This window comes from Pseudophryne corroboree, chromosome 2 (genome assembly GCF_028390025.1).
Source record: "Pseudophryne corroboree isolate aPseCor3 chromosome 2, aPseCor3.hap2, whole genome shotgun sequence".
NCBI lineage: Eukaryota > Metazoa > Chordata > Amphibia > Anura > Myobatrachidae > Pseudophryne > Pseudophryne corroboree.
In genome coordinates, this window is record NC_086445.1 from 131304495 (window position 1) to 131322616 (window position 18122).

Genomic DNA, 18122 nt, shown 5'->3' on the forward strand with positions numbered 1-18122 from the left:
TATAGTAAAGTCGACATGGATACATGTAATAAGAGCCAGTGCGTCAACTACCTTAATACATCTTGAAGTTCGATTGAAGGGGCGCATTTATCAATGAGATTTATCCAATTAAAACTCGTTGCACATGATAAATGGTGCTCCAGCCAATCAGCTCCCAGCTGTCATATGTTTGAAATATGCCAGTTGGGAGCAGATTGGCTGGAGCACCATGTATCATAGACAACGAGATTTAAATGGATAAAACTCGATGATAAATGGGCTCCTTAATTGTGGCTTTGGCAAATTTGGAACTCATCTACTGATAATACAACTTCTCCAACGTAACAATCCCATCACCGGATAGCTCCATCATCCAAGTGAGCTAAACCACCACCATACTCGGTATTACCCGCTGAGACGTCACGCGAGCAGCGACGTCAGTCAGGCGCCAGGTTCGTGCGCGCTGACGCCGGAACTTGCAGTCGCTGGCTGGCACTACTCGGATGACGTATGGCTGGCAGCGTCCGCTCTGTTTTTCCGGGTTTACTGTTTCTCGGCAAGGAGGGCAAGATGAAGGAGGAGGACGAGCTGGAGCGGTAGGAGACTTACCTTATTTATACTGCGCGTTTTGTGTAAATGGCTCACAGGCATTGCACCAGCGTCCATACTGTTAGTGACTGTACCAGTGTATGGCTATATGGGTTAGCCAGAGGGGCCATGTTACCACTGCTGAGGGCACATGATGCAGAGGCTGCTCGCCTGTAGTTTTATATATGCAGCGTGCAAACTTATTGCAGTGAAACCAGCACATGTTGTCCATTGGTGTCTGCATCTATCTACATAGCCAGTTCCTCAGTCCTATCAATAGATCATTTTCCATAGAGAACCTCTTATGTGTTTATTATTTCCATGTTACCAGTAATCAAGTTAAATGTGTCCTAAATAGAATGGTTTTGAGTAGCAGCACTATATCCGAGGTTCTCAAACGCAGTCCTTAAGGCACCCCAAAGCTCCAAGATTTTAGGTATGTTCATGGCTTAACAGCTGTCAAATTAACTGGGTCCTAAATAAGTCACCTGTGGCCAAGCATGGCTATACTTAAGTTAAATCATATTTGAGAGCATTTGCCCTTTATTATTGTTCCCGTCACCTTGTGCTACTCCTAGATTATATTGTTTAGTAGTGTACAGAGGTGCAGGGCAAATGCTGTTTTACTGTGTTTTACGTTTGTATTATAGAAATGTAAACTGTTTCTCCAAGACACATTTTGTGTAGACCAAGATGGCGGCATTTGGCTACAACATTTAGCATATGGTAGAAGACAAGCCAGGAATCGGGGACAAGTGTATGTTCAATGCATCCCTGCGTGGTTATGCGCACATTCGTTAAACAGGTTTTCTGCAGTGGTGTACACTGGGATTCCACAGGGAATTCATCGGGGTGTAGAATTGGATCTTAATCCGAGGCACCAACAGTCTAAAACTTTGACTTCCCAGGATGCATTGCACCGCCGCCTCTATAACCCCACCTCCAGGCACTGGAGCTCAGTTTGTAAGTTGGTGCCTGCAGTGCAGGTCACTAAAAGAGCTTTTTAAGAAGACTTCAAGGGATGCAACACTATTTATGTCAGTCTGACATTCTGTGCTGCGGCTCCATCACCTCCCCAGCAGCGTTGCATACTCCCGCGGCTGGGTTCCCGGATATTTGCAGAGGAGGCGCACCGGTCATCAGGCACACCACCGCTGACGCTCTCCAGGATCGCGTGGCTGCACATCAGGGAGGAGGTAAGAGGGTCCCCCAGGTGGGACGAGTCGGTTAATCGCGGTCCCAGGAGACGGACTGCGCCGCTGGCATGGACAATGTACTGCACAGGGACCCCACTATATCCACCAGGGCAAGGGAGCACTGGTAGGATTTACTAAAATCCGTTTGCTATAGGCTCCACAGTACCTGGTGGTGAGGCCCAGCATAGAGGATAAGGCGCTGCCCTGTAGCCCCTCCCCCAGCTCTCCGGGCGCCATTTATTACTGGTGTTCCTGCCCTGGAGCTGCATTTCACTCTCCCTCACTCCCTGACAGAGATTTTGGCGCCATCTTCACTACTAGCTGTGCTGATCTGCAGGGCTCTGTCTCCTCTGTAAAGCCACCTGTCTCATCAGTGCTGTACATTTACAGGCACTTAAGTATTCTACATGTCATTTTAGACAGTGTTAGTTAGTACAAGTATTCTGTGATATAACAATGCACAGAAGATACTGGATGTATATCTATACTCATACATATTTATATGTAAATTGACTAGTCCAATGCAGTTTTATTGTTTATATGTAATAACTTCTGCATTGTACATGTGACTGAGTGTGCCTGTAGCTGTTGTGTGGGATTCCATTCTCCTGTATTACATATTGCTATCACTATATCCTGTACCCTGAGGGACTATGTGCGTCAGGGTCCTCTATATATATATATATATATATATATATATATATATATATATATATATATATTAGTGTTACACAGAATATACCATTTGGTATTTTTACTGTGTTTCAGTTACCTCATACCGCTTAAATCCTCTGTTTTGTATCCTGTGTTTACTGTCACATTACATAGGTTTTTTTTGCAGGTATTGTGTCCCTGGGCGGATACTCTGTCTTCCCAATTACAACAATTAAATCAATCCTTGGTTAGACAAGTCTACCCCACGCCCCTCTGGGGCCAAGGGGTCATCTAAACGGGCCATTTCTTCCTCAGAAGCCACTAATATTTTGGATAATTCTTCCGATGAGGATGAAGAATATACTGATCAGTCAGACACTGATACAGTTGCTTCTGATGAGGAATCTATAACCCAGGTTGATGTTCCTGACCTAATGGAGGCTATTAAGCTAATTCTTCAAATAGATGACATTGAGCCTACTACTGCATCTAAGAAACCTGTTAAGTTCAAACGTCAGAAGGTTGTTAAAGTAGTCTTAACACATTCTGACCACTTAATTGACATGCATCAGGAATCCTGGTCGTCTCCAGGAAATACATTTTCCCTGTCTAAAAAGATGCTAGCTCGTTACTCTATTCCTGCTGAGTTGAGTAACAAGTGGGAAACTCCACCGCCGGTGGACTCTCATGTCACCCGTCTTGTGGTGTTATCTACTCTGCCTGTCTCCTCACTGAAGGAACCGACGGATAAGCGTGTGGAGGGATGCCTGAAGTCTATTTGCTCCCTTACTGGTGCTGTACATAGACCCACTATGGCAGCCTCCAGGGCTGCGAAAGGAGTTTTGAAGCATGGGTTCAGGCAATTGAGGATGAGCTGCCTCAGGATTTTTCTGACACTGTGGGACAATATCGGTCTTATATTACCACAGCCTCCCACTATATTCAGAAGGCGGCCTCTGATGCAGGCATTATGGCGGCCAAGGCATCTACTACGTCTATCCTGGCTTGCTGGATTCTGTGGTTACGGTCCTGGTCGGTGGACCTGGACTCTAAGAAGACCTTGGATATACTCCCTTTTAAGGGAGATATACTATTTGGGGAGGATCTGAAGAAGATCGTAACTGACTTGGCTACTGTGTGTAATCCTTATGCTCCAAAGGCTAAAAGTTCCACCTTTTGTTCCTTTCGACCTCCACGGAAAGCAAAGGGACAGGCGTATCCGTGACAGGCTTGTGCTTCCAAAACTACTAAGCCTAAATTTAAACAATCCTTGGCCACCCGTCAGCCTGCTGCAGGGTGGGAGGCTGACTTCTGCAGTTCGCCCAGGCCTAATTAAAGACCACTTTGGACGTCTAGGTGCGTGAAGTTGTCTCTCATGGGTACGCAATCTCTTTCAAGAGACGTCCCCCTCGCTAGTTTTGCACAACTGTTATCCCTGCGGATCCGTTAAAAGCGCAAGCTCTACACTTGGTTGTACAATCCCTCCTAGATACAGGAGTGATAGTGCCGGTACCTCTGTCTCAGAGAGGCAGGGGATACTATTCAGCCCTGTTTCTAGTCCCGAAGCCAAATGGGTCCTTCCGGCCTATACTCAACCTCAAATCACTGAACAAGTTTGTGAGAGTGTCCAAATTCTGTATGGAAACTCTCGCTCTATAGTGCTGGCCATGTAACCCGAAGACTATATGGTATCCCTGGACATACAGGATGCTTACCTGAAAATACCTATTGCCATGTCCCATCAGCAATATCTGCGGTTTGCTATAGGCAACCTACATTATCAGTTCCAGGCACTGCCTTTTGGATTGACCACGGCCCCTCTGATCTTCACCAAGGTCATGGCCGTGATGACTGCTCTTCTCCGCCGTCAGGGAATCAGGATCTTGCCGAATCTGGACGACTTGCTGATCCTGGTGAACTCCCAAGAGGTTCTCCTCAGTCATCTAGAACTGACGGTCCAATCCTACAAGCTCATGGGTGGCTCATCAACTGGAAAAAGTCCTCGCTGGTTCCTGCGTGGAGCATGGTGCACCTGGGGCAATACTGGACACACACACAGCCAACGTTTGTTGTCTCCAGAGAAAGTCCTGAAACTTCAGGACCGGATCAGATATTTCCTCTCTCGCCCAAGAGTGTCGATACACTTGGTGATGCAAGTACTAGGCCTCATGATGTCGACTTTCGACATGATAGAGTACGCTCAATTTCATTCCCGCCCTCTGCAGAGGTTAATCCTTCCCAAGTGGGACGGCCTGCTTCATCGGATCAGGTCTCAGAGCAACACTCTCTCCAGGTTCAGTGGACCAGGGAAGGGGGTCTCCTCCCGATAAACATTCTGGAATTGCGGGTTGTGTTCAATATGTTGACACTGGCCCTGCCTCTGTACTTGAACAGGCCTGTTCTGTACTAATCAGAAAACGCCACCACCGTGGCGTACATAAATCATCAAGGCGACACTCAGTTCCAGCATTGCCATGCGGCTTCATCAAAAATCCTCCGTTGGGTGGAACGCCATCTGCCAGCCATATCTGCAGTGTTCATTCCGGGCATCCTCAATTGGGAAGCGTATTTCCTCAGTCGTCAGGACGTTCACGCCTGAGAGTGGAGTCTTCATCCGGAAGTCTTTCAACTCCTAGTGGACAAGTGGGGCCTACCAGATGTAGACCTGATGGCGTCTCGACACAATCACAAGGTGCTGGTGTTCGGATCAAGGACAAGGGATCCTCGAGCAGTGTTCGTGGACGCACTGGCAATTCCATTGAACTTTCGTCCGCCATACATGTTCCCTCCAGTGTCACTGCTGCCCACGGTATTACGGAAGTTCCAGCAAGAAAGATGAATACTACTTCTAGTCGCTCCAGCGTGGCCCAGACAGCATTGGTTCTCAGACCTGCAGGGTCTCTCGATAGAGCGTCCTCTTCTGCTTCCTCAACGCCCAGACCTCCTCGTTCAGGGCCCTTGTGTCTATCCGGACCTGGCCAGACTGGCTTTGATGGCGTGGCTCTTGAAGCTTCACTCCTGAGGGCCAAGGGATTCTCTGAGGTGGTTATTCAAACTATGTTGAAGGCCCACAAACCGGCTACTGCACGGATTTATTACAGGGTCTGGAACTCTTGCTTCACATGGTGTGCTGCTAAGAACTATGATTTTGGCTTTTCTGCAACAAGGCCTAGATTTAGGCCTTCAACTGGCCTCCCTCAAGGTTCATATATCTGCCTTGTCGGTGTGGTGTCAGAGGAAAATTGCGTCTATTCCTGATGTTCATACTTTTCACTCAGAGCGTTTTACGGATTCAGCCTCCCTATGTTCCTCCTGTGGCTCCATGGGATCTGTCTTAAATGCTTTACAAAAGTCTCTCTTTTAACCTCTTGAGTCTGTGGATCTTAAATGTCTTACACTTTAGGTCGTGTTTTTACTGGCTATTGCCTCTGCTAGGAGGGTGTCTAACTTAGGCGCCTTGTCCTGTCTTCCAGCCTTTCTGATTTTTCACTGTGACCGGGCAGTTCTTCGAACTCGCCCTGGTTATCTACCTAAGGTGGTATTATCTTTTCATCTCTTCTGGTTTGTCCTCCAAAGAGCGGTCTTTTGGTACGGCCTCTCCGTATTTACATAGAGAGGACTGCCTCCCTCAGGAGGTCAGATACCTTTTTTTTTTTGTACTTTTTGGTTTTCACAAACGTGGCTGGCCTGCGAATAAGCATACCTTGGCCAGATGGATTAGAATGGTGATTGCACAAGCCTATACACAGTCTGGTCTTCCAGTTCCTGCTGCTATCAAAGCCCATCCTCCTCGGTCTGTTGGACCTTCTTGGGTGGCCCGCTGTGGCGCGTCCGCAGAACAATTGTGCAAGGTGGCTACGTGGTCCTCAATGAATACGTTCATCAGGTTCTATGCCTTTGATACTTCCGCCTCCCTGTATGCTTCCTGTTGGACGCCGGTTTCTTGTGCCCGCTACGGTGTGTCCCGTCCCATGAGGAACTGCTTTAGGACATCCCTGATGTATTCTCTGTGTAATCCCAGTGTACCCCGCTGCAGAAAAGGAGACTTATGGTAGACTTGCCATAGTTAAATCTATTCCTCTAGCATCCATAACGGATGTTGGGGACAGAATAGTACAATGGGGTATAGACGGGTCCAAAGGTGCACTTTAAATTTCTTCAACTAGGTGTGCTGGCTCCTCCCCTCTATGCCCCCTCCCACAGGCAGTTTAGAAAAAAGTGCCCTCAGGAGAGGATGCACACTCATGCATCCACTAAGGGTGGATTGCTACTAAGTACTCTGGTGGAGGTGGAGCACCAGACTATTTTGCCTTCGGGCGACTAGGATGAAGTTACGCCACTGTACACACCCTCTTTTTGCTAGGAATTCTGTTCAATCCTAACTATTTTCTCTTACGTCCTAGAGGATGCAGGGGTCAACATTAGTACCATGCGGTTTAGACGGGTCCACTAGGAGCCACTGGCGCTTTAAAAGTTTAATAGTGTGGGCTGGCTCCTCCCTCTTAAGTTAGGCACAGGGAGGCTGCTGGCAACAGCCTCCCTGCTTCATGGGTCTTAGGGGGGGGGGGGGGGGGGAGTAGTGTCCAACCCTGAGAGGTTAGTGGCCACTCTCTGTGCTGACAGGACACTGAGCTCCTGAGGGTGATAATCGTTAGCCGCCCGAGGCGACCGCACACTCCCGCAGCATGCCTCCACCCCCTAACAGAGCCAGAAGATTCCGGTGGCGAGTGCGTCACCAGCAACCCGACAAGCGGGGAGCTGGTGTGAATGGCGGCAACAGGGAAGGAGCGCAGTACTAACTGCGCTCCGGTGAGCTCATCTGTACACAGTGCGGCACTATGAGGGGCGCCCTGAGCCAGCGCGAATACTCTACACTGGTCACTCAAGGCTGTCGGGGACCTCGGTAACGCTGCTAGCCCATACCTCAGGCCAGTATAAAGATTTGAAAGCGGGAAGACGTGCCATGTTCAAGGGGCGGAGCTTCTCCTCAGAGAGGACCCAGCGGCTTCCAGCACCATTTTCTCCCTGCAGATACACCTACAGCGACACTGACAGAGAGAGCTGTCCCGCCACATGACTCCAGCTATCCTGTGCGGTACCAGGGGGTTGTAAAAGGGGGAGGGGGAGGCTGTAAATTACTGTGTAGTCTTTTAAGGGTACACAGTCAGCACCAGGTATTAGGTTTATATCTACCTATTGAAGCGCTGTGTGTGGGCTATCTCCAAGCTCTGGGTTTCTCTGAAGGAACTTGGGGGGGGGGGGGGGGAATGGTGTCTGACATTTTCCTGTGTGTGTGGGGATGTATGTTCTCACATACCCATGTCCAGGGACTCTGTGTCTTATGCTGCAGATGAGGTTTCTTCTCCAGTGGAATCCATTCCATGTACCCAGGAATGTAATGTGATGTCTCAGGCTTCTATATCTGAGCCGGAATGGCTGACTTAAATTAAGGGAATGATCTCTCAGTTTTCTACTAGGGTGGCTCATACTGAGACTGAAACTCTGGTTTTAAAGAGTTCCTTCTAAATCCCCTAGCATATACCCAAAGAAACGTACACTTGAGCAGATTATGCAAGCCGACACGGATACCGACTCTGACACGGCAGACGGTGATGGGGATGTGCTGATGGGGCAGCATCCCTTGCAAAGGGGGTGCAGCTCATGATTGAGGCCATTAGGCATGTGTTAAACATTACTGACACACCACCTGAGCAGGTTGAGGAGGCTTACTTCACAGACAGTAAGAAAGCCTCGCTAACCTTCCCTGCGTCTAAAGAATGAAACGCTCTATTTGAAAAATACTGGGAAAACTTGGAGAAAAAATTCCAGATACCAAAAAGGATTCTGGTTGCTTTTCCCTTTCCTGAGGAGGATAGAAAAAAATGGGAAAACCCACCCATAGTTGACGCATCTAAAAGGTGGTTTTACCTGTCCCTGGATCTACCACGTTAAAAGAACCGGCTGATCATAAAATTGACACTACGCTCAATTCCATATACACTGCTTCAGGCGTTGCATTAGGGCCCACTATTGCCTGTGCATGGAATTCTAAAGCTATAGTAAAGTGGTCAGGCACATTACTAGAAGACTTAGATACAATGGATAGAAGTGACGTTGAACCGTTTTTACGTAACATACAGGATTCTGCGGGTTTCATGGTGGAGTCCATGAAAGACCTGGGTACGCTGAATTCAAGGATATCTTCCATGGCTGTCTCACCTCACAGGGGTCTCTGGCTACGCCAGTGGTCTGCAGACGCGGAATCCAGGAGAAGTGTGGAGAACCTACCCTTCACAGGTCAGACTCTATTTGGGGAAGCGTTGGATGCGTGGATTTCCATGGCAACAGCGGGTAAGTCACCCTTTCTTCTCTCAGCTACTCCTTCTACAAAGAAACCCTTTTCTTCATCTACATCGCAGTCCTTTCGGAACGCTAAGACGAAAAAGTCCAAGCCTCCTACCACCTTCTTTAGAGGTGGTTGGGCAAAATCCAAGAAGCCTGCACCTGCAGGTTCCCAGGACCAGAAGCCTGCTTCTGGTTCCTCTAAATCCTCAACATGACGGTGGTCCGCACAGCCTGGAGAACGGGCTGGTGGGTGCGAGACTCAGCCGTTTCCACCACGTCTGGGTGTCGTCCGGCCTGGATACAGGATATTGTGTCCCAGGGATACAGACTGGAGTTTCAAAAACTCCTGCCTCACTGATTCTTCCAATCAGGCTTGCCAGCTTTACTGACAGAAAGGGCTATCCTACAGGAAGCCATCCAAAAATTGGAAAGGTCAGCGGTCATTGTTCCAGTTCCACCTCATATCCAACCGGATGGTTCGGTCAGACCGATTTTGAACGTGAAATCGTTAAACCCTTATCTGAGGGAGTTCAAATTCAAAATGGAGTCTCTGAGAGCAGTGATCTCAGGTCTGGAGCAGGGAGAGTTTCTGGTATCCCTAGATATCAAGGATGCGTACCTCCACATTCCGATTTGGCCGCCGCATCAGGCTTATCTCAGATTTGCACTGTTAGACAATCACTATCAGTTCCAGGCACTGCCATTCGGTCTCTCCACGGCACCAAGGGTGTTCACCAAGGTGTTGGCAGAGATGATGGTTCTCCGCAGACAGGGAGTGAACATAATTCCATATCTGGATGATTTGCTGATAAAGGCATCGTCCAGGGAGAAGTTGTTGCAGTCCATTGCTCTCACGAGTCATCTGCTCAGGGAACATGGTTGGATCCTGAACCTTCCAAAGTCACATTTGGAGCCGACAAAGTTTTTTGTTTTGTTTTTCCTGGGGATGATCCTCGACACGGAAGTACGGACGGTGTTTCTACCGGTGTAAAAAGCGTTGGTGTTACAATCAATGGTCCGGGATGTCTTGAAGCCTACCCGGGTATCGGTTCATCAGTGCATTCGCCTTCTGGGAAAGATGGTTGCCTCCTTTGAGGCTCTACAACGGAAGATTTCATGCTCTGTCTTTCCAACTGGATCTCCTAGACAAGTGGTCAGGGCCTCGCCTACACATGCACCAGCGGATACGTCTGTTGCCGAAAGCAAGGATTTCACTCCTCTGGTGGCTGCAAATGACTCGCCTTCTGGAGGGCCGCAGGTTCGGAGTTCAGAACTGGATCCTTCTAACCACAGATGCAAGTCTCAGGGATTGGGGCACAGTCACTCAAGGGGAAACCTTCCAAGGAAGGTGGTCAAGTCTAGAATCCATTCTTCCAATAAACATTCTGGAACTGAGAGCCATATACAATGGTCTTCTCCAAGTGGCACATCTTCTGCAAAATCAGGCCATTCAAGTACAGTCGGACAATGTGACGACGGTGGCCTACATAAACCGACAGGGAGGAACAAAGAGCAGAGCTGCTATGTCAGAAGTAACAAGAATCCTCCTCTGGGCAGAAAAGCACGCAGTGGCGCTGTCGGCAATCTTCCTTCCAGGAGTGGACAACTGGGAAGTAGACTTTCTCAGCAGGCACGATCTCCATCCAGGAGAATGGGGCCTCCATCCGGAGGTGTTCACAGAGGTGACCAGTCTTTGGGGCGTGTCTCAAATAGACATGCTGGCCTCACGTCTCAACAAGAAACTTCGGAGGTACTGTTCCAGGTCCAGAGACCCACAAGCAGTGGCGGTGGATGCCCTGGTAACACCGTGGGTGTTCAAGTCTGTGTATGTGTTCCCTCCACTTACTATCATTCCAAGAGTTCTAAAACTCATAAAGAAAACAAGGTTTCGGGCAATTCTCATTGCTGGCCAAGGAGAGCTTGGTACGCGGCTCTTCTGGACTTACTGCTGGAAGATCCGAGACCTCTTCCTCTTCGCGAGGATCTTCTGCAACAGGGGCTGTTCGCTTATCAAGACTTACCGCGGCTACGTTTGACGGCATGGAGGTTGAACGCCAGATCTTAGCCCGGAAGGGTATTCCGAGCAAGGTTATTCCTACCCTGATACAGGCTAGGAAAGAAGTAACGTCTAAACATTACAAACGCATTTGGAAAAATGTGTCTTGGTGTGAATCCAAGAGGTTTCCTACGGTGGAGTTTCAACTTGGACAGTTTCTCCTCTTCCTGCAAGCAGGTGTGGATATGGACCTGCTTTTGGGATCCATAAAGGTCCAGATTTCGGCTTTATCCATTTTCTTCCAGAAACAATTGGCTGCACTCCCTGAGGTTCAGACTTTCTTGAAAAGGGTTCTGCACATCCAGCCTCCCTTTGTGGCGCCGACGGCACCCTGGGATCTTAACTTGGTGTTGCTTTTCCTGCAGTCGGATTGGTTTGAGCCTTTACAGGAGGCTGAGGTCAAGTTTCTCACGTGGAAGGCTGTCACTTTGTTGGTCTTAGCTTCTGCTTGACGTGTGTCGGAACTGGGGGCTTTGTCCTGTAAAAGCCCCTACTTAATCTTCCATGAAGATAGAGCTGAGCTCCGGACGCGTCAGCAGTTCCTTCCAAAGGTTGTGTTGGCTTTTCATATCAACCTATTGTGGTGCCAGTAGCTACTGACTCCTCAATTTAATCAAAGTCCTTGGATGTTGTGAGGGCTTTGAAGATCTATGTGACGAGGACTGCTCGTCACAGAATATCAGACTCTGTTTGTCCTGCATGATCCAAAGAAACTTGGGTGTCCTGCTTCTATTCTCGCTGGATCAGGTTCACTATTCAGCACGCATATTCTACGGCAGGATTGCCGTGCCCAAAATCTTTTAAGGCCTACTCTACTCGTAAGGTGGGTTCTTCCTGGGCGGCTGCCCGGGGGGTCTCGGCTTTACAACTTTGCTGAGCGGCTACTTGGTCAGGGTCGAACACGTTTGCTAAGTTCTATAAGTTTGATACTTTGGCCTCTGAGGACCTGAAGTTTGGTCATTCAGTTCTGCAGGAGCCTCCGCGCTCTCCCTCCCGTTCTGGGAGCTTTGGTACATCCCCATGGTACTAATGTGGACCCCAGCATCCTCTAGGACGTAAGAGAAAATAGGATTTTTTTCGTAGTCCGTAGAGGATGCTGGACGCCTGTCCAGCACTTCGTTATCCTGCAGTGGATACTTGGTCAGTACTGCTTTGTTCTTCGTTATGTACTGCGTTGTTACTTGGTTCAGTAATGTTATTCAGCTGTTCTGAGTTTTCAAGCTGGTTAGCTTGTTTTGCCTTGTTTGTGTGAGCTGGTGTGATTCTTGCCACTATCTGTGTAGAATCCTTCTCTCGAAGTTGTCCATCTCCTCGGGCACAGTTTCTAGACTGAGTCTGGTAGGAGGAGCATAGAGGGAGGAGCCAGCCCACAGTGCTCAACTCTTAAGTGCCAGTGACTCCTAATGGACCAGTCTATACCCCATGGTACTAATGTGGACCCCAGCATCCTCTACGGACTACGAGAAAAGGATTTGCCGGTAGGTAATTTAAAATCCTATTTCTCATACGTCCTAGAGGATGCTGGGGACACTTCAAGAACCATGGGGTATAGACGGGATCCGCAGGAGACATGGGCACTTTAAGACTTTGAATTGGTGTGAACTGGCTCCTCCCTCTATGCCCCTACTTCAGACTCCAGTTTAGAATTGTGCCCAGGCAGACTGGTCACACACAGGGGAGCTCTACTGTAGAGTTTCTCTGAAAAGACTTTTTGTTAGGTTATTTTATTTTCAGGGAGAACTGCTGACAACAGTCTCCCTGCATCGTGGGACTTATGGGAGAGAAGTCAGACCAACAAAATCCTGACCCCCGCCAGTGTTTTTATATTATAAAATAGCGGGCTGAAGCGCGCCATTGAGGGGGTGGGGCTTAGCCCTCACAGCTCCCAGCGCCATTTTCTCTTCACAAAAAAGCTGTAGAGACGCTTGTCCTTGCCTCCACACTGCTGTAACAAGTAACAGAGTGCAAAACGGGGGGGGGGGGGGGGGGGGGGGGCACAGTTAATTTGGCTAATATAAGTTATAAAAACGCTAGGAACAGGTCTTGGCTTTATATTAAGGCTTCAGTACTGGGTTTGAGCGCTGGGTTGTGAGCTGGCAAGCTCCCTCTGTGTTTCTCTGACAGGCTTTACTGTGGGTCTGTCCCCTATCTGCCCAGTGTGTCAGTGGGTGTCGGTACACGTGTGTCGGCATGTGAGGCTGAGTGTTCTTCCCAGGAGGAGACTGTTAGGGACAGAAACGGCTGTGGGAGTGACCATGTCGGCACCTCCAGCTCCTGATTGGGTAAATGTCAGTGATCGCAAAATGAGGACTGGGGACTCACTTTTTAAGAATGGGTGGGTCCCCGGGGACGCGCTCCATTGGAATTGCTCTCTGACTTTTCTCTGACGTTATTAGTCAGAAGTGTGTCAGGCGGCTGCTGCTGGGCGGGAAGATGGCGGTGCCGGGAGTTGGTAACACGCTGAGAGGACTGAGGGAGGGAGCCGTTATCGTCAAGCCACGGAAAGCCGCAGCGCGGCGCTCCGGGGCTTGAAACACACTTGTCACCCTCTCCCTGGCTGCACTAGTCCACGGGCGGGGAGAGGGGGGGTCAGTCCGCGACGCAAGATTACTGATGATATGGAGCCGCCGCCAGATGACATCACCCGGAGTGATGAAGCAAGCCGGACCCGCCACCTGTGAACAGATCTCTGCACAGAGCTGACAGTGCAGAGGTAATTTAGCTGGGGTCTGAGGATGCAGGGACACTGGGGAAGGGGTGTGAGTGTGTTGTGCTGAGCCAGTGTGCGGGGCCAGGCAGAAACTGAACAGCAGCAAGCTAATGCTGCCTTAACAGTGTCTGCCAGCCCAGTGTCCCCCACCATTACTGACCCTGCCAGCCCAGTGTTTCCACCTTCCCTCCCCAACCAGCCCACTGTTTTATCTCACTGCCCTTCCATCTAGAACCCCTCTGTCAGTCCAGACACACTGATTCCCCTCCCCAACTCAGCCCAGTGTTATCTCCTCACACCCCTATCTCTCTGCCCCACTACCTGGCGCAGTGTGTATAACGTGCTCTACCTGGAGCATTGTGTATAACGTGCTCTACCTGGCGCAGTGTGTGTAACGTGCTCTACCTGGCGCAGTGCGTGTAACGTGCTCTACCTGGCGCAGTGCGTGTAACGTGCTCTACCTGGCGCAGTGCGTGTAACGTGCTCTACCTGGCGCAGTGCGTGTAACGTGCTCTACCTGGCGCAGTGCGTGTAACGTGCTCTGCCTGGCGCAGTGCGTGTAACGTGCTCTGCCTGGCGCAGTGCGTGTAACGTGCTCTGCCTGGCGCGCAGTGCGTGTAACGTGCTCTGCCTGGCGCTAAGTGCGTGTAACGTGCTCTGCCTGGCGCTAAGTGCGTGTAACGTGCTCTGCCTGGCGCTAAGTGCGTGTAACGTGCTCTGCCTGGCGCTAAGTGCGTGTAACGTGCTCTGCCTGGCGCTAAGTGCGTGTAACGTGCTCTGCCTGGCGCTAAGTGCGTGTAACGTGCTCTGCCTGGCGCTAAGTGCGTGTAACGTGCTCTGCCTGGCGCTAAGTGCGTGTAACGTGCTCTGCCTGGCGCAATGTGTATAAGCGGCACTACTGTGTGGTATAATGTGAATTGGTACTATTATGTGGTCACGCCCCTTCTCCGTTAAGCCACACCCCTAATTTTTTTACGCGCGCCTTCGTCGCGCACTGCCTACACTTTAGGATCTCGGAGGTGGAGAACCAATTCACTTTCTGCCAAAGGGCACCAAAATGTCTAGTTACAGCTCTGGAGCAGGGTGTCCTGCATGCTACACAGCCCAGCAGCACTGTCACCCCATCCCCCCCACATTGCAACAAGATTAAGATTAATAAGAACCTTAATTCCGATGGGACCCAGAAAAGGACCGGTAGGACCCCAATTTTTAAAAGTGAGGGGTCCCTGGGACCCACTTTTTTTTGGGCTCAGCGCGATCACTGAATGTGTTGAATGCCTTGAATGCTAATGTGGCTCTTATTAATAAGAGATTGGATAAATCTGAATCTCAGAACCAGGGATGGAAGAAATCTGGGGAGGATGTGTTATCACAGGTCCAGACCCCCTCGGGGTCACAAACGTTCATTAGCTCAATTAGCAGACACAGATACCAACACAGACACTGATTCCAGTGTTGACTATAGTGATGCCAGATTAGACCCAAAATTGGCAAAGAATATTCAGTACATGATTGTGGCAATAAGACATGTTAAATATCACTGAGGAACCTGCTGTTCCTGATACTAGGGTCTGTATATGTATAAGGGAAAGAAACCTGAGGTAACATTTCCGCCCTCTCATGAACTGAATACTTTTTTTTAAAAAATGTGGGAAAATCCTGACAAAAGTTTCTGATTCCCAAGAGGATTCAGGTGGCGTATCCGTTCCCCTCTAGGGATAGATAAAAGTGGGAGTCTTTCCCCATTGTGGACAAGGCCCTATCACGGTTGTCTAAAAAGGTGGCTTTACCGTCTCCTGACACGGCAGCCCTTAAGGATCCTGCGGATCGTAGACAAGAAAGTACGTTAAAATCCGTTTATGTCACCACAGGAACACTGCTCAGACCGACCATTGCATCGGCGTGGGTGAGTAGTTCTATCGAAAAGTGGGCAGATAACTTGGCATCTGATATAGTTACCCTAGATAGGGATAGCATCCTGTTAACTCTGGGTTATATGAGGGACGCTGCGGCCTACCTAAAGGAGGCGGCGAGGGATATTGGCATTTTGGGAGCAAAAGCCAATGCCATGGCAATTTAAGCTAGGAGGGCATTGTGGATTCATCAATGGAATGCTGATGCTGAGTCGCTCCCATATAAAGGTGGTGTCTTGTTTGGTGACTGTCTCACTGAGCTGGTATCTACGGCTACCGTGGATAAGTCGTCTTTTTTGCCTTATGTTCCTCCACAACAAAAGAGAGTCCATTTTCAGATGCAGTCCTTTCGGCCAAATAAATACAAAAAAAGGCCGAGGTTATTCCTTCCTCGCTAAGAGGGGAAGAGGTAAAGGTAAAAGATCTCCGTCCGTCGCAGGTTCCCAGGAGCAGAAGTCCTCCCCGGCTTCTGCCAAATCCACCGCATGACGCTGGGGCTCCACTGAGGGAGTCCGCACCGGTGGGGGCACGTCTCAAGCTCGTCAGTCAATTCTGGGCTCGTTCGGCCCTGGACCCATGGGTTTTAGAAATAGTGTCCATGGGGTACAAACTGGAGTTTCAAGACGTTCCCCGTCACCGATTTTTCAAATCGGCCTTACCAGCTTCTCTTCCGGGCAGGCAGGTGGTATGCGATGCAATACAAAAGTTATGCCTAAATCAGGTAATTGTCAGGGTTCCCCAGTCTCAACAGGGAGAAGGCTTTTATTCCAGCCTGTTTGTGGTCCCGAATACGGACTGTTCGGTCAGACAAATTCTGAACCTAAAGTCCCTCAATCTTTACTAACAAAATTCAAATTCAAGATGGAATCTCTCCGATGCAGTGATCTCCAGTCTGGAGGAAAGGGATTTCATGGTGTCGGTCGACATAAAGGATGCCTACTTACACATCCCCATATATCTTCTGCATCAGGCTTACCTAAGGTTTGCTATTCAGGATTGTCATTACCAATTTCAGACATTGCCGTTTGGTCTGTCCACGGCTCCGAGGATTTTCACCAAGGTAATTGCGGAAATGATGATTCTTCTTCGCAGGCAAGGAGTCACAATTATCCCTTACTTGGACGATCTCCTGATAAGAGCGAGATCCAAGGACAAACTGGTCCAGGACATTACGCTATCCCTGACAGTTCTACAACAACATGGTTGGATCCTAAACTTGCCAAAGTCACAGTTGAATCCGACAAAACGGCTGTCGTTCTTTGGAATGATTCTGGACACAGAATTACAGAGAGTATTTCTTCCAGAAGAAAAAGCTCTGGAAATCCAGAGTTTGATCAAACAGATTCTAAAACCGGCGAGACTGTCGATCCATCAATGCACTCATTTGCTGGGAAAGATGGTGGCTGCCTACGAGGCCATTCAATTTGGTAGTTTCCATGCCAGAGTGTTTCAGTGGGACCTGTTGGACAAGTGGTCCGGATCCCATCTACACATGCACCGGAAAATAATCCTGTTCTCCAAGACCAGAGTCTCACTCCTGTGGTGGCTGCACAGCTCTCACCTCTTAGAGGGATGCAGGTTCGGGATCCAGGACTGGATCCTAGTAATCACGGATGCGAGTCTCCAGGGCTGGGGAGCAGTCTCACAGGGGGAAAACTTCCAGGGAAGATGGACAAGCTAGGAAGTTTGTCTACACACAAACTTTCTAGAGTTAAGAGCCATTTACAACGGTCTTCTTCAAACGGAACGTCTCCTTCGAAACCTGCCCGTGCTAATCCAGTCGGACAATATAACAGCAGTAGCGCACATAAACCGCCAGGGTAGAACAAAGAGCAGAGCGGCAATGGCAGAGGCCACAAAAGTTATCCGCTGGGTGGAAAGACATACAAGCGCTTTGTCGGCAATCTTCATTCCAGGAGTGGACAACTGGGAAGCAGACTTCCTCAGCAGACACGATCTCCATCCAGGAGAGGGGGGTCTTCATCAAGAGGTCTTTGCAGAAGTGACAAGTCTTTGGGGATTTCCTCAAATAGACATGATGGTGTCTCGCCTCAACAAGAAACTTCAGAGATATTGTTCCAGGTCGAGAGACCCTCAAGCAATAGCATTGGACGCTCTAGTGACATCGTGGGTGTTTCGGTCGGTGTACGTGTTTCCTCCGCTTCCACTCATTCCAAAAGTGATAAAGATCATAAGAAGAACAAAGGTTCAAGCGATCCTCATTGTTCCAGATTGGCCAAGGAAAGTGATAAAGATCATAAGAAGAACAAAGGTTCAAGCGATCCTCATTGTTCCAGATTGGCCAAGGAGGGCTTTGGTATCCAGATCTTCTGGAATTACTCATAGGAGATCCCTGGCCTCTTCCTCTACGAGAGGATCTGTTACAGCAGGGACCGTGCGTATATCACGACTTACCACGGCTGCGTTTGACGGCTTGGCGGTTGAACGCCGGATCCTAGCCCGAAAGGGTATTCCAAGTGAAGTCATTCCCACACTTCTTCAGGCTAGGAAAGAAGTAACGGCAAAACATTATCACCGTATTTGGAGAAAATGTGTCTTGGTGTGAATCCAAGAGGGCTCCTACGGAAGAATTTCAGCTGGGGCATTTTCTCCATTTTCTGCAAGCAGGTGTGGATGCGGGCCTGAACTTAGGCTCCATAACAGTACAAATTTCGGCCTTA

The 18122-nt window shown here is 49.2% G+C and overlaps 1 protein-coding gene across 1 annotated transcript in view; it reads left to right on the forward strand.

Moving 5' to 3' along the window:
- Nucleotides 1–247: 247 nt before the first annotated feature.
- POLR1D (RNA polymerase I and III subunit D) overlaps nt 248–18122 on the forward strand; it is a 56576-nt gene continuing 38701 nt past the window's right edge. The window contains exon 1 of the mRNA XM_063951719.1: nt 248–575. Coding sequence (XP_063807789.1) covers nt 490–575 — 86 coding nt within the window. The 5' untranslated portion in view covers nt 248–489. The remainder of the gene's footprint in view (nt 576–18122) is intronic.